Source organism: Hippocampus comes, unplaced genomic scaffold (assembly GCF_001891065.2).
Source record: "Hippocampus comes isolate QL1 unplaced genomic scaffold, H_comes_QL1_v1.1 scaffold147, whole genome shotgun sequence".
In the NCBI taxonomy this organism is placed as follows: Eukaryota; Metazoa; Chordata; class Actinopteri; order Syngnathiformes; family Syngnathidae; genus Hippocampus; species Hippocampus comes.
In genome coordinates this window covers 486,024-508,209 of record NW_017805009.1, presented here as the reverse complement: position 1 = coordinate 508,209, position 22,186 = coordinate 486,024, and the positions used below count along the sequence as shown (strand labels likewise).

At 41.6% G+C, this 22,186-nt stretch overlaps 1 protein-coding gene across 1 annotated transcript; it reads left to right on the top strand.

Moving 5' to 3' along the window:
• The first annotated feature begins 84 nt into the window (after positions 1 to 84).
• Positions 85 to 11,316, top strand: LOC109511074 (TBC1 domain family member 10A-like). Its single transcript, XM_019861825.1, has 10 exons — positions 85 to 313; positions 575 to 806; positions 1,668 to 1,767; positions 3,561 to 3,668; positions 3,917 to 4,023; positions 4,107 to 4,221; positions 7,019 to 7,084; positions 7,467 to 7,656; positions 8,441 to 8,595; positions 9,592 to 11,316. The coding sequence occupies exons 2-10, from the start codon at positions 625 to 627 to the stop codon at positions 10,090 to 10,092; spliced, it is 1,524 nt and encodes a 507-aa protein (XP_019717384.1). The 5' UTR covers positions 85 to 313; positions 575 to 624; the 3' UTR covers positions 10,093 to 11,316.
• Positions 11,317 to 22,186: the final 10,870 nt, after the last annotated feature.

Genomic DNA, 22,186 nt, shown 5'->3' with positions numbered 1-22,186 from the left:
CAGTACTGTACTTCAAAAAATTTGTCAGGGGGGCGCCCCCCCCCCTCCCGTTTACAGATGGTAGTAACAATAGAAGCCACTAGGAGTAACATTAGCATTGCTATCCCAAGACAAATCATTCGCACCGCTGGACAAGACTGCTGGTCGAAGCAAAATTTGACAGGACGTCGAGCTCAGCCATCACTGTTGGCTGTTGACATTTCAATGATCTACTTTCGTTAGTTTGTTCCCCTGGCAATGAAGTACACCATAACGGCAGTGGACGGTGGCATCCGTGTAGGAATACTGAGGGTTCGAGTCCCGAGCTGTTAACGTAAGTTTGCTTTAGCATGCCAGTTAGCTAACGCTAAACGTCGGATTGCAGTTGATTTTACGTTAACTCGCTTTTCTGTTAGTCCGACCTGACGTCTATTTTCTGGCTTGTGTTGTTACGGTGTGGCGCCTGTTAATGGTTAGCGAGGGAAGAGTAGAAGTGAATTTTTCATTTCTATGAATAAGCAAATGGCGTCGATGATGTTTGACTCGAACGTGGTATATGCTTAAGGAGCAATTTCTGACTTGGGCTTGTCAACAGCCTCGCTGACGTTGGCCAACTTCGCTAGCCTGCTAGCTGTCGACGCTAACATGGCCAATACGGAGAACGGCCGTCGCTCGGTGGACACAAGGAGCATCCGGACCCTCAGCAGCAGTCACATCGACGACGAAAGTTCACTGGGGTCCGACTCCGAGATCAATGGTTTCACCAGCGATAAACAAACCGACAAATATGGATTTATTGGCGGAGCGCAACAGTACACGGAGGAGTCGTAAGTGGCATTTTAATTCTACTTGGTCGCCGGCTTGTGCTTTAAATAACATGCATGGTGTTTATGGTCATTTAAACCATAAATACACGAGAACAAGGTGCAGAAAATGTCATTTATCTAGAATTGTGCGTGTGCTGCCTGGATTCCTCGACCCACGAGCTGCGTGGCACAATGTCGTTATTATACCCTGTGTTTTTTCCCCGGAACATAGAATGTCGAGCCAACAGTGGATTTCTCAAGATCGGTTGGTTGTTGTAACTGTACTGTTTTCCTGGTAATAAGTTTCAAGTGTACGGCGTTTTATTGAGGGATCCATATTTGTTACAAAAACATTACGATCTACATGTTCTATTAGCCGCTGTAAATCAAAGAGGAGTGCCTAAAAGTAGCTCCTTTGAAGCAGTGTGAGCCTTCAATTACGCACTTTAGTTGATGAGGTAATTGTATAGTTTGAAAAAACATCAGACCTCCCTCAATATTATGCTTGATCTGCTTATATTTTATTCAACTGAAGCTTTTAATGTGGGTCTATTTTAGTGTGGACGCTTGTATATACGTACTCGAATTGGGCAAATACTGCCACTCGTAAAGTATGCTATTAAACATCCTAGATCTAAATAAATGGTGCTAATTCTCAAACTTGCACTCACACGACCATAAAAATCAACTGTTAAGTGACACAAGCACAACTCCCTTCCATTCAAAGCTTTTGCTTTTAACTGCTGACTGTGGATGTTCATACTGTATAACTGACGATCACTTAATGCTTACTTAAACCCTTTTATAGTTCAATTTGTTTAAACGAGGAACATGTGTTTAGAAGAAGTGAAATGATACATGTTCTCTTTTGTGTGTCTCCAGGGCTCAGGATGTGCCTACAGCAGTGCTCAGGCAGAGGGAGGTGAAGTGGTTGGATATGCTCAATCACTGGGACAAGTGGATGATCAAGAGATTCAATAAAGTAGGACAAAAAAAATGTCTAAACTGTCGAAGCATAAAACGTCCTGTGGTTCACTTGAGGCAAGCCATCAAAACGGCTTTTCTAAAAGTTTATTGTACCGCCGATATCTTTGCAAATGTGATCTCCATACTGTCATATTTTCTAGAGTTTGTTTATTTATTTTAAGAGGCCAGCAGGGGGCCAAATATTTATGCCATATACTCTCAGTGACTGTTTTTTCAACCAACACTCGGGTGTTAATTTTTTTAAATCATTTAAAATTTTTGTTGCAGTGTTATTTGGAAAAAGTTTGATGACCACTGTCAAGGAAATTGTCTAGCTGCTTAGTATATCAGAAGTAACATTCAACAACCACGACATTCATATTGATATTTATGAAACCCTGGCGTACATTTTCACAATACTCTTATTGATTTCAACAATACCTTCAAAATGTCATTAGGCGACACTGTAAATAACTGTAAGTGCCGTATCTCACTGAGTGGCAAAGGTTTGCAAGTATGCGTGCATAACGAATGTTTATTTTTCGTCAGAGTTCATTCCATGTTGCAAAGATGTTCGTTCCTTAGCAGTTTTAATGGTCACGAACAGTTTTTCTCATCACTATAAAAATTTTGAACATGTTCAAAATTTCTGTGCGACTAGAAAAACTGTTAGAGACCATTAAAATTGTTGGCGAATGTCTGAAACTCTTTGTGACCTAGAACAAACCCTGACGAAAAAAACCCAACATTCGCTAGGTGCAAACACACTTGCAAACCTTCATCACTCGGTGAGATATATGGGCCTTTACTGCTCCATTATGGGTCTGTTAGCGGCCTTTAAAGAGGGCGTTATTTATAATGCAGTGGTTACCTTATGTTAACTGTTAGTTACAAAGCCTTGCCTGCGAAATTGCTGACAGTTTCATAATTCCAACACTAACCCTGGATCAAATAAATTCACTTTCAACTATTTCATCGAGGAAAACTGAATTAGAGAATGAATTGTATTTGAGGTTTCACTGGTACAGCAAAAGTTGCATTAAATATCACAACCAGCATTTTATATTCCGGTATATATTATAATAATAAAAAAAGATTGACAATTTCATTGTGAAAGTGATACAATAAATGGTAAATGTGTATAATGAGCACATATGCAGTGCATAAAATAGCATATTCTGTAATCACATGAATGTTTTACTTACTGCCTTTTACTGAGAGTTGACTGAGTGAGAGAGACTGTAAAGCAATCTAACACATTGCTGCAACTTGGCCTCATTTTTATGAGTCAGCAGTAGGGAAGAACTTGACCTATCCCTTCCACACAATACACACCTTGTGACAAAAGCAGTTTAGAGTCATGTTTAGGGTGGGGCTCAACTGACTTGATAGAAGACATTGTCCAAACAAACCTCTGTGTATATAGACTGTTTGTCCGAGACTACAACAACCAAATTCGATTGCACAGAACAATGACTTTATTTGCTCATTGTGGAGATAATGCCGATAGTTCACCTGCTGCGAATTTCAGGAAGTAAAGTCATTGTTTTCTGATCCCGCAATACAACTTGTGTTGTGCAGAGTGTCATTAAATGCATTTTTGGAATTTTTCTGTCACTTCTGTCAACACGGACTTGTGCATGGTGACATGATCACGCTGCACAAGTAACATGCAAGCTACGTTCTTATTGCCTTTTGATGTTGTTCATTCGTTCTTTGAACGGCTAGTGTGACAAACGTGTACCATTGGTTGCACTTTTCTATTTTGTCGTGCTGTATTTTGTGACCCCATATTTCACCGTGGTCCAGGTGAGGCTTCGAAGCCAGAAAGGAATTCCTCCCTCTCTCCGAGGCCGTGCGTGGCTCTACCTTTCAGGAGGAAAGGGCAAGAAAGAGCAAAACCAAGGAAAGTTTCAGGTCGGGGACATCCTCCTTTCACTTCCACTCTATCCTTGGTCTCATGTCGTGTTTCAATTTCAATACAAATAGTTCCGAAAATGTAGCATGAGTGAACATCCCCCCACCCCAATTTTATTTTTAATTTGTTGTTTGAGCGCTTAGTGTGTTTTCGTAGAAAGTGTTTATTGAAGTTGGATGACTTATTTCTTGGGTAGCCACATTGTACAAAACCAGACTTACAGCCTCCTCCATGTGTCTCATTTTAGGAGTTGGATAGCCAGCCAGGGGATCCCAAATGGAGCGACGTGATTGAGAAAGATCTCCATCGACAGTTTCCATTCCACGAGATGTTTGTGTCACGGGGAGGACACGGGTAAGACCCCAGACCAGAAGGGACGTGCACAAAAATTCCAGTTTGGTACGTGGTTGTGACCACTGTTGTGAATCTGTCCATAGGCAGAAGGATCTTTTCCGTGTTCTGAAGGCCTACACTCTGTACAGACCAGAGGAGGGATACTGTCAAGCGCAGGCTCCCATTGCTGCTGTGTTACTCATGCACATGCCTGCTGAGGTACATCACTCCCACACTTCACTTCCTAACTCATACAAACATTAACCATTCATATGACGGTGCTGTCCTTCATCACGGTCTTTTAAACAAAATATTTTTATTGCACAGCTCAGATTTAATATAACCTTGAGCCATCCAGTGCTGTGGAGGTGGAAGCAGTGCTAAGTTTGCTCAGGGAGCTCATCTCATCAGTATCTCTTCTTCACGTTCCGACCCCACTTCAATAATTCTGGACAAAACAGTTTTTTTGGTAACCGAGAAGACTAATGCAGGGGTCCCGAGCCTTTTTGAAACTGAGTGCTGCTTTTTCGGTACTGACTCATGTGAATGCTACTACTGTGGTTGGGTTCAAATCACACATTTGCTCAAATCACTTTTTATACGGAATTAATACAGTAATCCCTCGTTTATCGTGGATAATGGGAACCAAAACCACCCGCGAGAAATGAAAATCCGCGAAGTAGCGACCAATTAACATATACAGGTTAAAAAAAAAAGTCCGCGAACAGTCCGCGAGAAGCTGCAAAACAACAGCGAGTCACATAGAGCAACATATACAGTACTGTACTCCATGTATATTTAAAAAAAAAAAAAAAATCTTTTTTATATGTTTAAAAAAATCCGAGATGCACTGAATCCGCGATAAACGAACCACGAAATAGCGAGGGATCACTGTAACTGGTGGTAATCATTACTGTAGTGCGAAGACATTGCTCATGTTAATGACTTCCTCAGAATAATTATGAAACAGATAAATATCATCAGGCACAACTTTATTTTTATAAATCTCTGCCAGTGTTCACATTTTCGAATGAGTACTTTTACAGCCTTCCTAAAAATTCACACTGTCCCCATGACTGGTGAGCTCTTGTTAGAACAGACCCTCGGGCTACTCACATGGTCCTTGAGGGCTACCTTGTGCCCCTTGCTGACCCCTGAGCTAATGTATTTCCCAGCTGCATGTCAACATTATTTACAGCCCCCATTGGTTGTCACTGTAATCACAATGTACTCCATTGAGATTAATCACCGACCTCCCACTTCTTCTAAGCGTAAAAAAGTGTGTTGTACAGTTTACTTTCGGGACACGAGAACAGCAAGCAATAAACGTACATTTAATACTTCTCTGACAGCCAGGCCAAATTCTTGTGCAGTATTGGAGATTTATTACACTGCTCAGGGGTAGTAATGAAGGGACCAATCCGTGTTTGTGATGAATGTCTTTGAAATTTGAACAAACCTATTTTTTGCAGATCTATTTTAGGCGTGGCTCGATAACACTTTTTCATATCTGATGCCAATATCAATAATGCAGGCTCGAGAATCCTGATTCTGATCAGATTCTTTTTGTCACTGTAAATCACAGGTGTCAAACTCTAGGACCGGGGGTCGAATTCGTCTGCAACTTAATTTTTTGTGGCCTGCAGAACCAAATCTCGTGCGTCAACTTCAATGTTTGTTGCAGAAATCTCATCCAAAATTTCCCAATGTCATATGTAAAACAAAAGAGAGATATTGCAAGTGATTTTTGTTACCAAGCCCCTTTTTACGGTATTTTGAACAATCCTGAACAAACTATTATCCCTGACGTGATTTCCAAGCTAGTTGTGGTGTATATGTAATACAGTAATATGCGGAGATTAAACATTTGTATGGTTTCACAGCCATAATGGCCCTCTGCGTGAAACCGTAACTAAAAATGAGTTTGATACGCCTTCTCTAAATGCGAGAGTTGGGAATAACACGTGGATGTAATTTGCTTGATGACATCCTAAAAACACCACATTCTGCTCTCCTATAGAAAGAAGGGAAACACATTGAAGTCACGTGTCACTACTGTGGCTTTCTTGAAAATGAAAGCTCACATCTTATGAAGCGACCCTGTACAGAAGAAGCGGTGTCGAAAATAACATGAAAATATCAAATGTCTCATCTACAGTGGTACCTCTACTTACGAACGTCTCTTTATACGAAATGTTCAAGTTACGAAACGCCTCAACAGGAAAATATTGCCTCTTGTTCCGAAAGAAATTTCAAGATATTAAAAGTAAAAATAAAAAAGTATAGGCTGCTAGTAGCAGCTCCGAGCTCCCTGAACGCAACGCACTTATAACTGTTCTGCCATTGGCTATTACCTAGCATCTTCCTGACATCCCATTGGCTAAGAGGGACCTCTACCGTATGTGACTGTGTGTGTAGATAGATAAATAGAAATGTGCCTATGCAGTGTCCTCGTCATTCGCCCCTCGGGCCATGTGGCGTTCCGCTAGTTTTACGTAAATGTGAATCGCCCAGAAAAAAGTGTTCACCAGTCGGGCGATCGCTGACTATGTTGATGTTTGCCTTGGACATTTTCGAAGGATTGTTCAAAGCCGACAAAAGCAAACGTCCTTGGATCAGTTCTTTATAAAACGCCAGGCAAAAACCACTTCTGAGAGAGAACTAAAGAGATACAAAAAAACGATGAGATTGCAGTTAAAAGTTAAATGACTATTTTTATTCTTTCCTCTTTTCTTTGTTTTTTACATTATGCACAACTCTCATTTATTGTTCAATAATCTAATTGTAACATGTATTTGTTACATATTTGGATGCATTTTTATGCTTTAGAAAACATTTATGTCTGAATGGGGGTGGGGGGGCTTGGAACGGATTAGGGCATTTACATGGAAAACGCGTCTACTGTACTTACAAAATTTTCGAGTTAAGAAATGTCTTGCAGAACCAATTAATTTCGTAAGTAGAGGTACCACTGTAAAAAATTTGGTTGCCTGACCTGATTGTCTATTTCCTACAGGATGCCTTCTGGGGGCTGGTACAAATATGTGAGAAATACCTTCCCGGCTACTACAGCCCCGGCCTGGTGAGAAAGACACTGCGCAACAGATGTGATTATGACTGAAACAAGAGTACAGCTTGTATCTTGTAGGCTGACACAATACTTGATCTGAATCAGCCCGACACCAAGAAGCATGGTCACAATGTAATTGTGGAACAAGAATGTGGTTTATGGATGATGAATCCTACCTTTTGATATCACATGAACGGTGATTTTTGTTCTCAAGTGGAAACAGGATTTATTGTTCATCAAGATGATGTTATGTAATCTCTATTGTCTTTCTAAAACGTGCAGCAACATGATGTGACTGGACTGGTTTTTAATCGTGGAACATCCACACGCTTATGCAGAGGAGCACTTGGTTTCCAATCCCCACGTTAATGGTTCTCCTCTCTGTGTCTCTTAGGAAGCTATACAGTTGGATGGAGAGATCCTTTTTGCTTTGCTGCGACGCGTCTCTCCACTAGCCTTCCGCCATTTGGAGAAACACAAGATTGACCCCATCCTCTACATGACTGAATGGTTTATGTGTGCCTTCTCTCGAACGTTGCCATGGGCCTCCGTGTTGCGTGTCTGGGACATGTTCCTCTGTGACGGTAACTCTCCGAATTGTACATCCACCCATCATATGCAAGAATGTTTGATATATTTGCGGCATTTGATGTATTTTTATTGGAACGATTCATTTTCTAGACTGCCGTGATAATACAACGTATAGCGTAATCATTCCTGTTTAGGATTTTCTCCAGTCTAGCGAGGGACAGAATCATACATCACGGCTTAAAAAGACAGAGGGACAAACTGTTGTAATTCCTACCCCGTTTACCTGATTTCGATGGACATATCCTCAAATTAAAGCTGAAAGTTAGTCTAGTTATAACCCATCTTAATTAATTTAAAATCCTGTCAACGTCACAATATTTATGGAGCCGACTGTATGCACCTAAATTGACTAAAATCTTTGGATAAGTTGTTGCACGTTCTAAATAGCATAACCTAATAAGCCCTATTAACCTAGCCCTATTTTTAAAGATCATCTTTTACTGCAGCTGGGATTTTCTTTGCCGACATAAGAACAATTGGGCCAGCAGCATTCCTTGGACCGACCAATGCTCAGAACACAGAGTAAATATACAAGGAAGAGCCACTTTACACAAGTTATCAAAGTAATTTGGCTGAACAACTGGCTAAAATGGCTTAAGTAGTGTTTGCATATGCTGTACCACCTCATGATTATTTAAGAATGTTTTTTTTAAATTAAACACAGAAAATTAAGAACAAAAAAAAGTTTAAAGACTGTGCTGTTGGAAAAAAAAATATATTTCACAAGAAACTCCGATGAATAACGACCAGACTTTGTCTTTTTCTTGTTAAAATCAGGTGTGAAAATAATCTTCAGAGTCGGCTTGGTGCTGTTAAAGTGCATGCTGGGAAGTCGTGAGAAGCTGAAGGCCTGCCAGGGCCAATATGAAACCATGGAGCTTCTCCGAGCTGTGGAGCCTCGATACATGCAGGAGGGTTTCCTCGTGCGAGAGGTAAAAGCAGCAACATTATTGAGTCTGTATGATTAGCGCTCAGTCTTTTTCTAATACCACATCAAAGTGGATGAAACTATCAAAGCATAGTAACTCTAAGTGATTATCCTTTCGTTACCATCAACTCAGGTAGTGCAAGGTTCAAGACAAATAATTCATTGGAGAAAGTCAGCAAAGTGGGTGTTGGATCATCTGTGCAATAGAACTACTGGAAACTCACTCAGTCATTACCATACAAATGCACACAATCCCACACATGATGAACTCACCGAATGAAGTCATAGAAAGTCATGGAAAGAAAGAGAGAAGTTGAGCCACTGTATACTGGTCCCCAACAGACGAGCTTGCGGACAGCGCTTTGAACTTAGAATATAGCTCCATTGCAGCATGCATCAACTCAAAAGAAATGACAGTAATTATAGCTGACTCTTGAGTAAGTGCTTGCACAAAATTGAGGGCCTTTTTTTTTTTTTTTTTGGTATGAATCACATGACTGACATGCCAGTCTACTCGCTTCAGAATAACTGGTGAATTCTCTCTAATATAAACATTGTCTTAAGTTAACTTAAGTTTTTCTACATTTACGCAGGGTGGAAATGTACCGAAATGTGAAGTTGTCACCTTTGAACTGTGACTGTTGCTGTCATTCCAGTCCAGAATTGTGATCTGTAGCTGCATGTCAGACAGGGCAGAACGTACACAGCCCTTAGAGAATGGATCTTAGTGACTTAACGGACTGCAGCACATAAAAGGGGGGGTGGGGGGGTTCACATCCAAAAGGGCTCATCCAGTCTTTATAATAAGCTGTCTGTATGAGTTGACCGCTGCTGACCCTGCCAGAGCACTTCAGCATTCACTTATTCAGTTGTAACGTTTAGCACAAAGACCAGACATGGCTGGCACTTACTGTATTTCCCATAAAGGGCGCGTCTATTCTTTGGAAAATGATCTCAATGACTCATCTGTATCCGAATGACGCGTGTCTTCCTGACATAGATCTTGGAAGTGCCAATTACGGCGCGAGACGTGGAACGAGAACATCACACCCAGCTAAAGCGCTGGAGGAAGAGCCGTGGCGAGCTCAATTTCAAATCTCCTCCGAGGATGCACGGCGCTCGACTCATCATGCTGGCTGATCCCCCGAGGCGCCAGGACCTCCAGCAGCACCCCACCATTTTACTGGAAGAGGCGGAGCTTAGCCCGCTGCTGAAGAAGGGCAAAGAGCACAAGAGCAGAAAGAAAACCCTGAAGAAATCGCAGTTCCCTGAGGTGATTCCAAACCCTTACCCTCTTCCCAACGCCACGCCACCCCCACCGTCTTATCCACCAGCCCCGCCTCCACTGCTCAGCAAGGCCCCAGAGACTGTACCACAGACTCAAGCCGACCCAATTCACCAGGGCCACGTGCCTTCTGCAAACCTCCCACCTGCCAAAGAGACTCCCCTACAGCAATCCACACACAGCCTCAGCAGCACAGACCAGGATACGTACCTGTAATTCTGACGCGCGCAGTGTGTGCGTAGAAGCAGCACCAGCACCCTTCAGCCAACAACCAGCCATGGATGAGTTTATTGGACTGTTAACTCCTCCTCAGATACCAGTTTGGCTTCTGATAAGACTGATGTCCAACTACAGCGTAAAACTGCCTCGATGCTCTCTACATCGAAACACCTGACTTCCTGGGACAACATTGTCTTTTTCGATGCGTGGAAGTAAATTGCCAAAGTTAATGGGGATGCGTTGTTGTTTCGTTGTCTACTCGGATAAAACACTACAGTGGATTTTTGATGCAATCAATACGCAAACACTTCCTTTTGCAGTGGGCAGCCTTTCAGTCAGATGGTTTGGTTTGTCTGCTTGCCAGCTGCAATTCCTCTTTACATTCCCTGTTTGGGAAGCTTCTCACCACACAGTCTGTTGGGAGACAATCTTATTTTCATGAGTGCTCTTTGTTTTCAACATGCACATTGAACACTTGAAGCATTTCATTTTTACAGTCTTACATTTACATTAAAAAAAAATTGTCCAGACATTGTACTTAGGATCTTTTTATCACAGTTATTTATTTTGTACTCTGTCACAAAAGCCTTGCTGGTGCACAAATCGTTGTCTTTTTTTTTTTTTCTTTAATGTGGATGGATAACTTAACCCACAATCACTGTGCCACTTTCTGTAGCTTTGGAGCAGCAGAAAAGGACTGGTGTTTTGGCAGCGGCCACAAGAACACTGTACCAACATTCCTGGCGTCTTAAGAGCTAATTAACCTTAACGTGCTTGTTTGCCAAATGCTAATCAGTATAACTAATGACTTTGTGCATGTGCTTTCTCTCAAGACTTGCCAATGGCATAATGGTGCTGACCTTCCTTTTGCAATTGCTTGGCCATTCCCCACCTGTTCTTTGTTTGATCCATTTGTTGCATAATTTTGATTTCAAGCCTTGTGGTTAGGCTTCTTTGATTGGGAGGTGTAAAACTTTGAACGATATTTGGTGGCACTTTTACTAAGCAACGGGATGTTTTCAAACATCTTTACATATTTCCACGGTAGTTGTCATTTCTATGAGGTCACACGTTTTTAAACTACTTTGGAACATCTTCACTATATCCACAAACAGTATATTTTCAACCTTGTATCAACTTTGCAATACTAGAGAAAAACGTGACTGTCATTGAATTGGGAAAAAACGTTTATGCTATAAATAAACATTTATCTGGAAAATATTCTGAATACTTTTATTGTACAATACCATTCTTCGGTGGGTTCTGAAAGAAGCACTTTGCAACATGTTATTTCAATTTTTAATAAAAAGTTTGCAATTTTGTTCAATTTTAAAACAGACCTGTGAGGTTACTTCTGTCTCCCCTTAGAACCAATAGGACTAGCTTTTTCAATATGTGGCAGATGTCTTCCGATCACCAGTAGATGGCGCAGTAGAGTCGTGACTGAAACGAAGCTTCATTTATGGAGAACGTTTTACACCGGAGGAGCCTGATGTGTGCATTCATTTAATAACCTCGCCTGCCATCTTGTACTAAGAGAAATCAAAACATAGTTTACACATTTTCAACAGTTGAAGGACATTGTTTAAGATTTATTGGAATGATGATCACACTTTTATTCTCAGGTGATTGACATTTTGCATAGATAGATTATCACTTTAGCCAAAGAAAAAAAAGGAATTTAAATGTATAAACATGTCTCTAAAAGTGAGTAAAACATTTTCTTCTCCTAGAGCTCTCTATATAGTAGATTTTTTTTCAGGTAAGTACTGCGCGTAGATGTGCGTCTGACAGATGAGATTAGCCTCCTTTTTTTTTCAATTCCAATGAAGTTGGGATGCTGTGTCAACCAAAATACAATGATTTGCAAAATACTTTCAACCTATATTCAGATGACTACCAAGGCAAAATATGTCATGTTCAAATTCCTGAATGTTATTGTTTTGTTGATTCATTTCGCAACTAGTCCAACAATTCAACAACATTTGTCAACATACAATTGGAAAGAATATAGTGATTTCATCATCCACTGTCCATTATACCATGAAAAGATAAAAGGAATATGCAGAAATCTCTGCACGGAAGCGGAAAAGACGAAAATCAACATTGAATGCCCGTGACCTTCCGTCCCTCAGGCAGGCACTGCATTAAATCTGGCATCATTGTATCAAAGATATTGCCACGTAGGGACAGGAGCACTTGAAAAGATTGTCAACTATACCGATCATCGTTACGTCTACAAATACAAGTTAAAACCTACCATGTGAAGCAAAAGCCAAATAACACCCAGAAACGCTACCGGCTTCTCTATGCCTGAGCTCTTCTGAAATGGACTGACGCAAAGTGCAAAAGTATGCTGTGGTCTGATGAGGATACATTTCACATACCTTTTATAAATCATGGAGGTTAGTGCCCATGACATGATCTGGCACATTTGTGGAAGTGTAATTAATGTGGAAAGGTGCACACAGGTTTGGAGCATACGATTTGCTAACCATCCGAGCAATGTTTTTTTTTCAGGGATGTCCCTCCATATTTCAGCAAGACGGAGCCAAGTAACATTGTGCATATGTTACAACAACTTGGCTTTGTAGTAAAAGAGTGCAAGTATTTGACTGGCCTGCCAGCAGTCCAGACCTGTCTCCCATTAAAAATGTATGGCGCATTATATGAAAGAATTCCACCGATAAAGCTTCAACAGTTAGTATACTCGGTTGCCAAATGCTTATTGAGTGTAGTTAAAAAGAAAGGTGATGCAACAGTCCTAAACATGCCCCTGTCCGAACTTTATGGGAACGTGCAGGCATCAAGTTCAAATTGAGTGAATATTTGCCCCCCCCCCCCCAAATAATCAGTTTGAGCATTAATTATCTTATCTTTGCAGTGTATTCAGTTGAATATAGGTTGGAAAAGCTTTTCAATACTCATTGTATTGTGCTTTTATTTATATTTTGTACTGCATCCCAACTCAAATGGAGTTGGTGGTTGTAGAAGCATAGCTGGAATAATAACAGTTGCGCAATACCTTTGTTGTTGTCTTTGTCTGACCGATTGTCCTATACAACCTTGAATAGTGATAAAATTCTCCATGCAACCGGACAGTGTCAAATGCGTCATCTCAGATAGGACTGCCTGGTACAAACTCTTATCTCTGACCCGTTGCTGGTCTGGCGTCTAGTTCTGCTCATCCTGCTAATGAGACAGCAAGATTTGGACAGTAGCGTGTGAGGAGTGTGTTCGTTCATTGTACAAGTATTTAACCTTTTGACATCAAGACTTTGGACTCCACCCTCGCTCAGGAGGTCACTCCCGGTGTCAGCCCCTGTCTTTAAACTAATGACGGTCTTTTATTGTTTCCTTAATACCTGACTGAATTGTTCAAGCCATTTTCTCCTCTTGGAGGTGTGGGGCATTTAGTCTGTTGCCCCAGGCCACCAAAGAGAATTCACGCAAGTTGCCACCTTGATGATGTAGGTAAGCCGGCTAACTTATTCCTAATCGTCCAGCAAGGCGTGAGCTGCAGCTGTTGACTTTTGACCCTCTGGTCTTCAGAGGGTCGGATTACAAAAGGAAGCAGTGTATCTCACACAGCTCGGGGCTTTCTGTTTCGATTACATTTCGTAGCAAGACATTATATGTGTTGCGTTCGACGGAGAACACCTGCCGTCAAAATGTCCCAAGAACAAGCAGGAACTGAAGACACTTGCAGGAGAGGCCTGATAGAGCATCACCAAGGATGAAGTCCAGCTTCTGATGATATCTCTGCATTCCAGAATTCAATTTCTTAATTTGTCCTGTTACCTTTGGTCAGCATACATTTTATACAGACGCTTGTAAATCCTACAACATAAAGCCTTCTTTGGATGGAAATATCCACAAATTAAAGCTGAAAGTCTGCCGTTAAAGAGCATCTTGTTTGTTTAATTTCAAATCCATGGTCGTGTTGAAAACCAAACAGATGAGTAATGTGTCCATGTCCCAATATTTAAGGACCCGAACTGTATTTCAGAGACTGTGAGTCCCTAAGATCTCAATCAATCAGATCCCCCAAGATTGACTTGATGTCTCTCCATTCGTCTTTTTTTTTAATTGTGTGGTCATTCGCATCATTTGAAAAAAGGTAACGAGCCTATTTTCACAAAATGAGGCATAGAAATTGCGTACGTGTGTTTTAAAGGGAGTTGAAATGAATTACGGATACTTTAACGCATTGCAGTTACCAAGTATTTGGACTTTGTTTCTTCCCACCAGTGCAATGCTATAAGGGGTCCTTCCCTCACACCCTGTGAGACCGCGTTGGTGTGTACCCATATGAGGCACAGCAACAGTTAACGGCGGAGGTCCCGCAGGAATGCATGCACCGTCACGCTTTGCCTCTTTGCTTGGGACACCTGGCCCTCTTTCAGTGCCACCGTTGCATTTACATGTCAAAGGAGGTCGAGCAAGAAGGCCCTCTCTGTGCTCCGCTCCTCACTCCAGAGATGATCTGATTTATCTCTTCATCAACGGAAATATACGCTTCGAGTCGGCCGTCCCGCCTCCCGTCCCCGGTTCGAGCGAGCGGTTAAAGGAGAGGCTTGTGATGCTCCGTGTAATCCCAGACCCAACGGACCCCCCTGTCACAATGCTTGATTCATGTGACGCGGCTGACATTCTCGCTGCTCCGAGGCTCAATGTGTTCAGGCACTGAGCTGGGGGGTGCAAAGCAAAAGGCCCCCGCGTTCACCAGGTATCCGATTCCCACGTTTGATGGAGCATAACAGGTTGGCTCAGGTCGAATTAACAGGCCCAAGTAACAAATGTGAGGGCAGACATTGTGGCCATTGTGGTGCAGGTGAGCTTTCGGCTAGCAGTGGCAATAAAACAAGATTTATTGCTCTAAAAGGGAAATCATTCATCTTTGTGAAGGAAGCATGAGGAGGGAATCCCAGTGCGAGAGCCAAGGTGGCTAATTGAATCATCCCAGACTGCGGACCTCATGTGTTTATATGCAAAGGGAAAAGGCATTGCTTTTATTTTCCCTCCTCTGGGTTTTGGACTTGCTATGATTCTCATGACCATATCGATGATGTTATTGCGCACAATTAAACAGCCCTCAGAAAAGCACAAACCTCAAACCAGCCATGGCTGCTTAATCAGTCAACGTGTAATCGACCGCAAGTAACATGACTAAGAGAATAATAAATCGAGGACAGAGGGAAACGTTTTTTAGATCTGTCACTGCCGAATTAGTGTTTGGATCCAGACCAAAATGTATAACATTGAGTTATATTCCCTGCGCCGCCCTGAAAATGTAAACGTTGTTTCACAATGTCGAAGAAAAGTGATGAAAAGCTTCTTATCTTAATCTCGACCTTTATCTGAATCACCAGCAACCTTTGATGGAGTCTTCTCTGACCATCGGGTTTCGTGGAGAGTCGAATTATTTCTTTTTGAGTTTTACATGACACATTGTTACACAGCAAGATTATTGTTGATTATATTCGTGAAATGCAAAGGCAATGTAGGCATATGAACTGCACACTTTTGTAAGTGAATCACATCGACGTTAAAACATCACCATCTTTCGACCTGCTTTTAGACCTCGTAGACTGCAATTGTGTTTACAGATTTTCCGATACGTTTTTGTATTTCCGCACTGTGATTACTGTTTCTCATGAGAAGTTTTCTCTACACTGTGGCCGTCCTGTATGCAAACATGACTTCCCTTTTCATGTACACATATGGCCTCATAAATATTCATGGGCTATATCTGGCCATCTTAAAAGGCAACTGTATTGCAGCGTGTTTTTTTTTCTCATAATGTTTGTTAATGTTTAAGTTTTGAGCAGCGCTTCCAAATGGAACCTTTGAAATGGAGTCTTAACACCTGTGATATTTCCATTGCGTCGCTTCGCTTCCATTTATGGTCCGCAAATGGCCGCACATATGGCTGGTAGATGGTAAATTTAACGTAGGATAACAACCCAATAGTCTCATGGGCGTATTTAGCAAAGTATTTAAAATATCATCATGGCTCTCTTTTTCTGGAATTCCCGCAGGGCTGCTTGGATTACTGACCAGATGAATGTTGTTGTGGAGCCTGGGGTGCTTGATTTTTATTGTTGCTTTTTATTTGAAGCAAAATACAACTTAATACATAGATGGGGAGGGGGGGGGGTCTACATCTGATCTATCTTATAAATGATTGACAGAAATGTTTCGTTTAAAAAAACACCTTGACAAAGCAATAACTCATACAGCACATGACCGATGTTTTGTCCATTGCTGTAACGAGTAAATAAACTAAATTCAGAAAACGCAATACAAAATGGAGATTGTATCTGGCTTTCGAAAAGACAGAAAACTTCACTCACTGTACATTGTCAGGCCACCACTTTTAAGAATTGAGGTCGAAATTGAAATCGGATGCAAGGCAAGATCTCCCTTTATTGTGAATTTGCCCAACCTAGCATTACATCAAGTCATTTGTGTGAATGTTAGTGGACAGTATAAAGTTAAATGAGTCGGAGAAAATGTGCCTGCTAATTACCTGCTTGACTCAGTGCTTACAGGAGAGTTTCACCCCAAGGATGGGCGCGTAGGGGTTATGTGGGGGGTAAGTACTCCACACCTGCGTTGCTCCTTGAGGACTTACACGCAATTCATTTAATCTCCATCAGTGCACTTCTCCCCCAACACGTCTCTTCCTCCCATCCTCCTGACCTCTCGGCTCTCCTCGCCTCCCGCCTCAGCAGTGCCAGAGGCATGCACGACCCGGTCTCGTCCGGTAAATGAAGCGTGAAAGGGATACCTATTTCCCAACACCTGATTGAGGTTTGTGCTGATTGATCTGACATGTTTTTCCAAAAGATGAGTCAATCCGAAGCACCCAAATTTACAAATGATGTACGCTCACTGGTCACAAAATGAGTCGCGCCTACGCAATGTGTATTCAGTCATCACTCACTATTTCCCTCTTTACTGCTTTGTGGCTTTTAGAAACAAATATTACAGTATTTGCCATGCAGTCATTAGAAATTTTATTTTTAATCTTACCGATATCATGGATTATTTTTCCACACTAGCTGTTATTACACCCTCACGTAGCAATAAACACGAGTCAGGAGAGGACAGTGTGTAAAAGACAGAGAATGTCCAAAGTTTGGTATTATTTCATGTCTAATTAGTGCAATGCGCCAATTTCAAAGTACAACTGTCTGAAATGACACAACTGCATCTAAGTATGCAAAAAAAACAAAAAAAAAAACATTGTTAGCCAATTTAATGTAGCCTACGACTACTACTTAGAATGAAATGTAATCCATCTAAAAGTGCTTAGTGGATAGAGGGAGGATAGACACAGCTGCTTGATACAATTTCAATTGCTTTATTGGACTCCAGTAAACATACTTTCATTGATGACCTGCCAATGGCTTCCACTGACACCAGAACTTAACACGCAGAGTTTAGCCGGTGAACAGCAAGCCAACTCTACACTGTCATTCTGCAATTTAGGCGTCACTCAACAGGCCAGGTCCGCCTTTTACAGGCACACACACATTCAGCATTATAGATTGCAGAAAGTGAGGATGGCAACCCCAAGTGGGCAATATTAATACCTGCACCTCACATATGTACATGTTTTGGTATTATATGCATGTATAAATGATCAAATAAATACGGTATTTGGTCGCTTGGGAATTCGTCTCATGTCTGGGTGGGCTGGAAGCTCAGCCAATTAGTCGATCCAGTACAAGAGATGGATCATCAATCCATTTTCTATCGCGCTTGTCGTCTCTCAGGTCACAGGTGGGCTGAGGCCTATCCCATCTGACTTTGGGCGAGAGGTGGTGTGCCTCCTGCACTTGTCATCTTACTGATGTATCAAAAGCCTTTAGAATGATAGTATAGTTCCGTTTTTATTGAAGAAGTCAGTGAATAATCTGTGGATTTGGCCTTACATAATAACACTCCTTTGGAACCTGAAAATGCAAACATTTGAAAACTGCTCTCAGAGGGGAAGTTTGAGAATAAAACTGAAAAGAGTCAAGGGTGTCATCGGAGGATCTGCACATGTATATTAAGTTTTCAGGGTCAATGACACAAACAAAAATACAACGACAGAGCACAGCGCCATTGAGGTGTTTGTGCTCAGACCACTTTTCCCACCAAAACGCTGCAAGTCTATTGGCCAGCATTCCATTTTTGCCAGAATAATCATCATAACTAGAATGCAGAAATCCACCAAGGCTGAACTCTTGGTAAAAGTGAAAATAATTCATAGAGGGTAATATTTGTGTACATCTACAGTACAGTATTGTTAGCTCGCGGGCTACTCCCTGCTCAATGAAGGATGAAAAACATTCAGACATAGATCTGGTCCTAAATCTGCTTCATTATTCACAAGTGCCTTGTCATAACTTTTTTGTCATTTGTCTCCATGGTAATATGCAGGTAATTATATACACACTCACTACTTGCTGTAGTCGCCGCTCTTGTTGAGTGGCGCTCACAATGACTCATTAGCACGTGGCCAGGTAGAGAATTAGCCTTTAAATGATTCCCTCCGGGTGTTTGTTTACTCATTTGTGAGGTAGCGGAGGCTCCTGGCTGGCCCGGTAGGTGATGAGTAACAGACACAGATGGTGGGCATCAGCAGGCAGGCTGGCTGGCGGCAGATTAGTAGCCTGCCGCGTCTTTGCCGTAGCCCCCTTCCACAAGCCCACTCCTACTGAGCCCCAGAGGAGTGGCTGTCTGTAACTCTACTCTCTTTGGCAAGCCTCATGTGTTGATGGAGCACAACCATGGGCTTATCTCGTCTCATTCCACCACCGCTGGGCCAGGCAGGCTCAGGAGCAATGTGTGTATGCGTCTGTCTGTGTGAAAACGGCCTTCTTTAGCAAAAGGAATGCTATTACTGTACTATGAAATATTTTGCAACCTATCTATGGTGACTTACTTGTACTTTTATCGAAGGATGTGTACTGTTAAACCTTGTGGTGTGACTTCATGATTCATAATCCAACATGTATCCTTTAACCTTCAGTGGGTGGAAAATGGTGTGTACCACCTCCACGGGGATCTTGGCAATCTCCTCTTCCTATGTATGGAAAATGCCTACAGTGCAGATTTCGCCACGATGCCATATCGCTGCCGCAACGGACAGGAAACATAGTTCAAAATGGTGGAGGCCATAGGTCAGCCAGATGCAATGTGAGGGATCAGGCAGGAGGGGGGACTGGGGCAGCCTGTAGGTTAGCGTTCAGGGGGCTGTTTATTTTATAAACAGTGGGAGAAGATTAGTAGTGGAGCCAGACTCCCCCCACCATATGGGGAGGATGTCCTCTGTGTGAGGAGGCTCTTAACTAGCCATTGTGTTCATTCACTTGGCATCGCCACTAATGATGAGATAATGTACATGTGGACCACGGGATGTGTACATGTCTCCACAGCTTCCATTGTGGGCACGATTGAGTAGTGAAGGATTGTGTAAGTGACGACTCGCAGCGTTTGAGTCATTAGCGGGGTTGGCACACGCAGGCCCTCGTCACCGCTTAGCCGAGAGGTAAAAACAGGAAATGGAATGACCCGCCGCACTCTTCCCCAAGCACAGCGCCAGTCGGATGAATTGTGCTTGAAGATGTTTGTGTGTGGCTCATCTCCTGAAGACTTACAGCCCCTTCCTGCCATTGTCTGGGTCTTTTGTGAGATACGTTGGCAGCAAAGTCTCTTTGATGACTCCCGCTGTCGACGCCCGGCTGGACCGACTGCTTTCTCTCCACACTTGAGGATTTACGTAAACACCTGAATGTTTGATGCTTTCATCCAGAGCTCTTTTCTATAGCCGCAATACATATTTTTGGAATTGAGGCTCCAAGCCAACAGCTCCATAATCAGAACTGCCAAAACAATGATGCTTCAGATAATTTACATGGCTCCTTGCTGGGGAGTTTTTTTTGTTTTGTTTTTTCCCAGACTCATGCTTGTTAGGTACACCGCGACCATCATGTATACGAGACATTCTCATGTTTGCATGAATTTTCTTTCGGTACTCCGGCTTCCTCCCACATTCCAAAAAAGTGCAGCATAGATTTCTTCAAGACTCTTAATTGGATAAAGAAGCCACGTGCTAAACTATCAATCCATTATCTGAACTGCTTATCCAGTCAGACATTAATTGCCCTGACTACTCGTCTGCATTTGCTTCCTTTGCTTCAACTTTCTTCTGGAGGTTGGCAAATACTTATAGTGCATTACCACTAGCTTTCTTAGCATGTTATAAAGAATGTTGTCACTGGTGTATGAATACTACTTCTTCATTTTTCTTCTTTATTTATTATTTATCATATTTTTTGTTCTGCTTTTTTTTTCCCATCTTTTTCATTCTTTCTTCTTCTTCGCCTTTTGGCGGTTGGCAAGTATTTTGGGTGCAGTACTGCCACCTTCTTTCCAACCGCTCCTGCAATAATGCACCAAAAGTGTTTGCCAAGCCCTAAAAAAAAAAAAAGGCAACACTGTCTCGGAGTGGGGATTTTGGATGCCACTCCAAGCTCTAACTTTATTATATAGAAGTCACACTAGAGTATTAAGTTGCACTACCAGCCAAACTATGAAATAAAAGTTTGATTTATAGTCCTAAAATTACAGTACTGATACTGTGTAACTACTGTAATGTATTGTGATTCTGGACTGGACTGGACCATTAGCGCCGTAGTCACTCAAATGGCAAAATGTGTTTTGAAAAGATCTCGCCTTTTCTGGGTCTACATCACTGCTTACTACATAGCTCATACACCACACATCTACAACTTTTTGAGTTATCAAAACAAATATCAAAACACACTAATAATCCGATGAGCTAGAGTGATGGAAAATGTGGTTAAAGTGGTTGAAGTTTCCTTCATACCAAGCTGGACTTTGGCTTACCATGTTTAGTAAAGAGATGAAATGGAAATATTATGTGTCAACACAGAGGATGTTTGTCTTGATAGATGCATGAATGAAGACTCTTCATCTCCAGGCTGAGGTGTGAGTAGCGGGGATCAGGATTTGTTAAGACTCCCGTTATAGCCCACGGGCTGGATCTGGCTGCAAAATATGCCTGCTCTATTCAGGATTACGAGTCACAAGCATTGATTGTTTTAGTAATCCCGTTCTATGCACAGAATTGCACATTTCATGAGCACTCCTTAAATCATTCCTGCCAAGATATATGAAATATTCTTTGTATGCCCTCTTAATGGCAAGCAGTGATTCTTTACGTTGGACCGACAGTGCAGTGTTGTGGTTTACAGATGGATTAGACTGTGGAGCTCCAGCTACATTAATGTCGGAGTGTAAATCCCCCAAAGTGCCCTTTTTATCTGAATGTTATGAATTCATCACACATCGTGGTGTACTGTGTCAACCCTATGAAGCCCTCATTCAGACAAGAGACTCCTATGTTGTATCAAACAACACATTAAATACAGTTTTATTGTAAATGGAGATAGAAATTCCACATGGCTTTTCAATCTTCACGATTGATGTTTTTGACCTTATTTTGACGTGCATTGTGAAAATAAGCAGCTTCCTCATAGGACCTAGTAACGTCTGTCAAGCCAGAGACGCATACCGGTAACTGAAGGACATTATGATGTGTGAAACTCATTTTCCCACATTATAAATCTTCCTATAGACGTGATTGCATGCTTTTCACCCAAATGAAACTCTACTCTTACAGCTGCTTTTGACCTGCGAGTTTGACAAATGTAAGCCTTATTGCTGTAGATAAAAGTTATATTCAGAGTGACACATAGACATAAATTGCAGTCAGACACCTAATATTTTGCGATGCATAGTGATACTGGTTTTCTTTCTATACTGTTTGGCTCCAATCTGTTTTGCACTTTTTCCAACTGAAAAAAATGAAAATATTTTTTTTTTCCAAGGTCAATTTTTTACCTTTTTTACAGACATGTTTTAAGCAGCATTTTAAGATTCTAATAGTCTTACATATGTAAATACAAGTTAACCAATGGTTATAAAAAACAAAAACAAAAAAACCCTATTAAACAGTCGATTGGTACATTTAATTTGTTCTGTGAGTACGGTTGTAACTAAAACATTT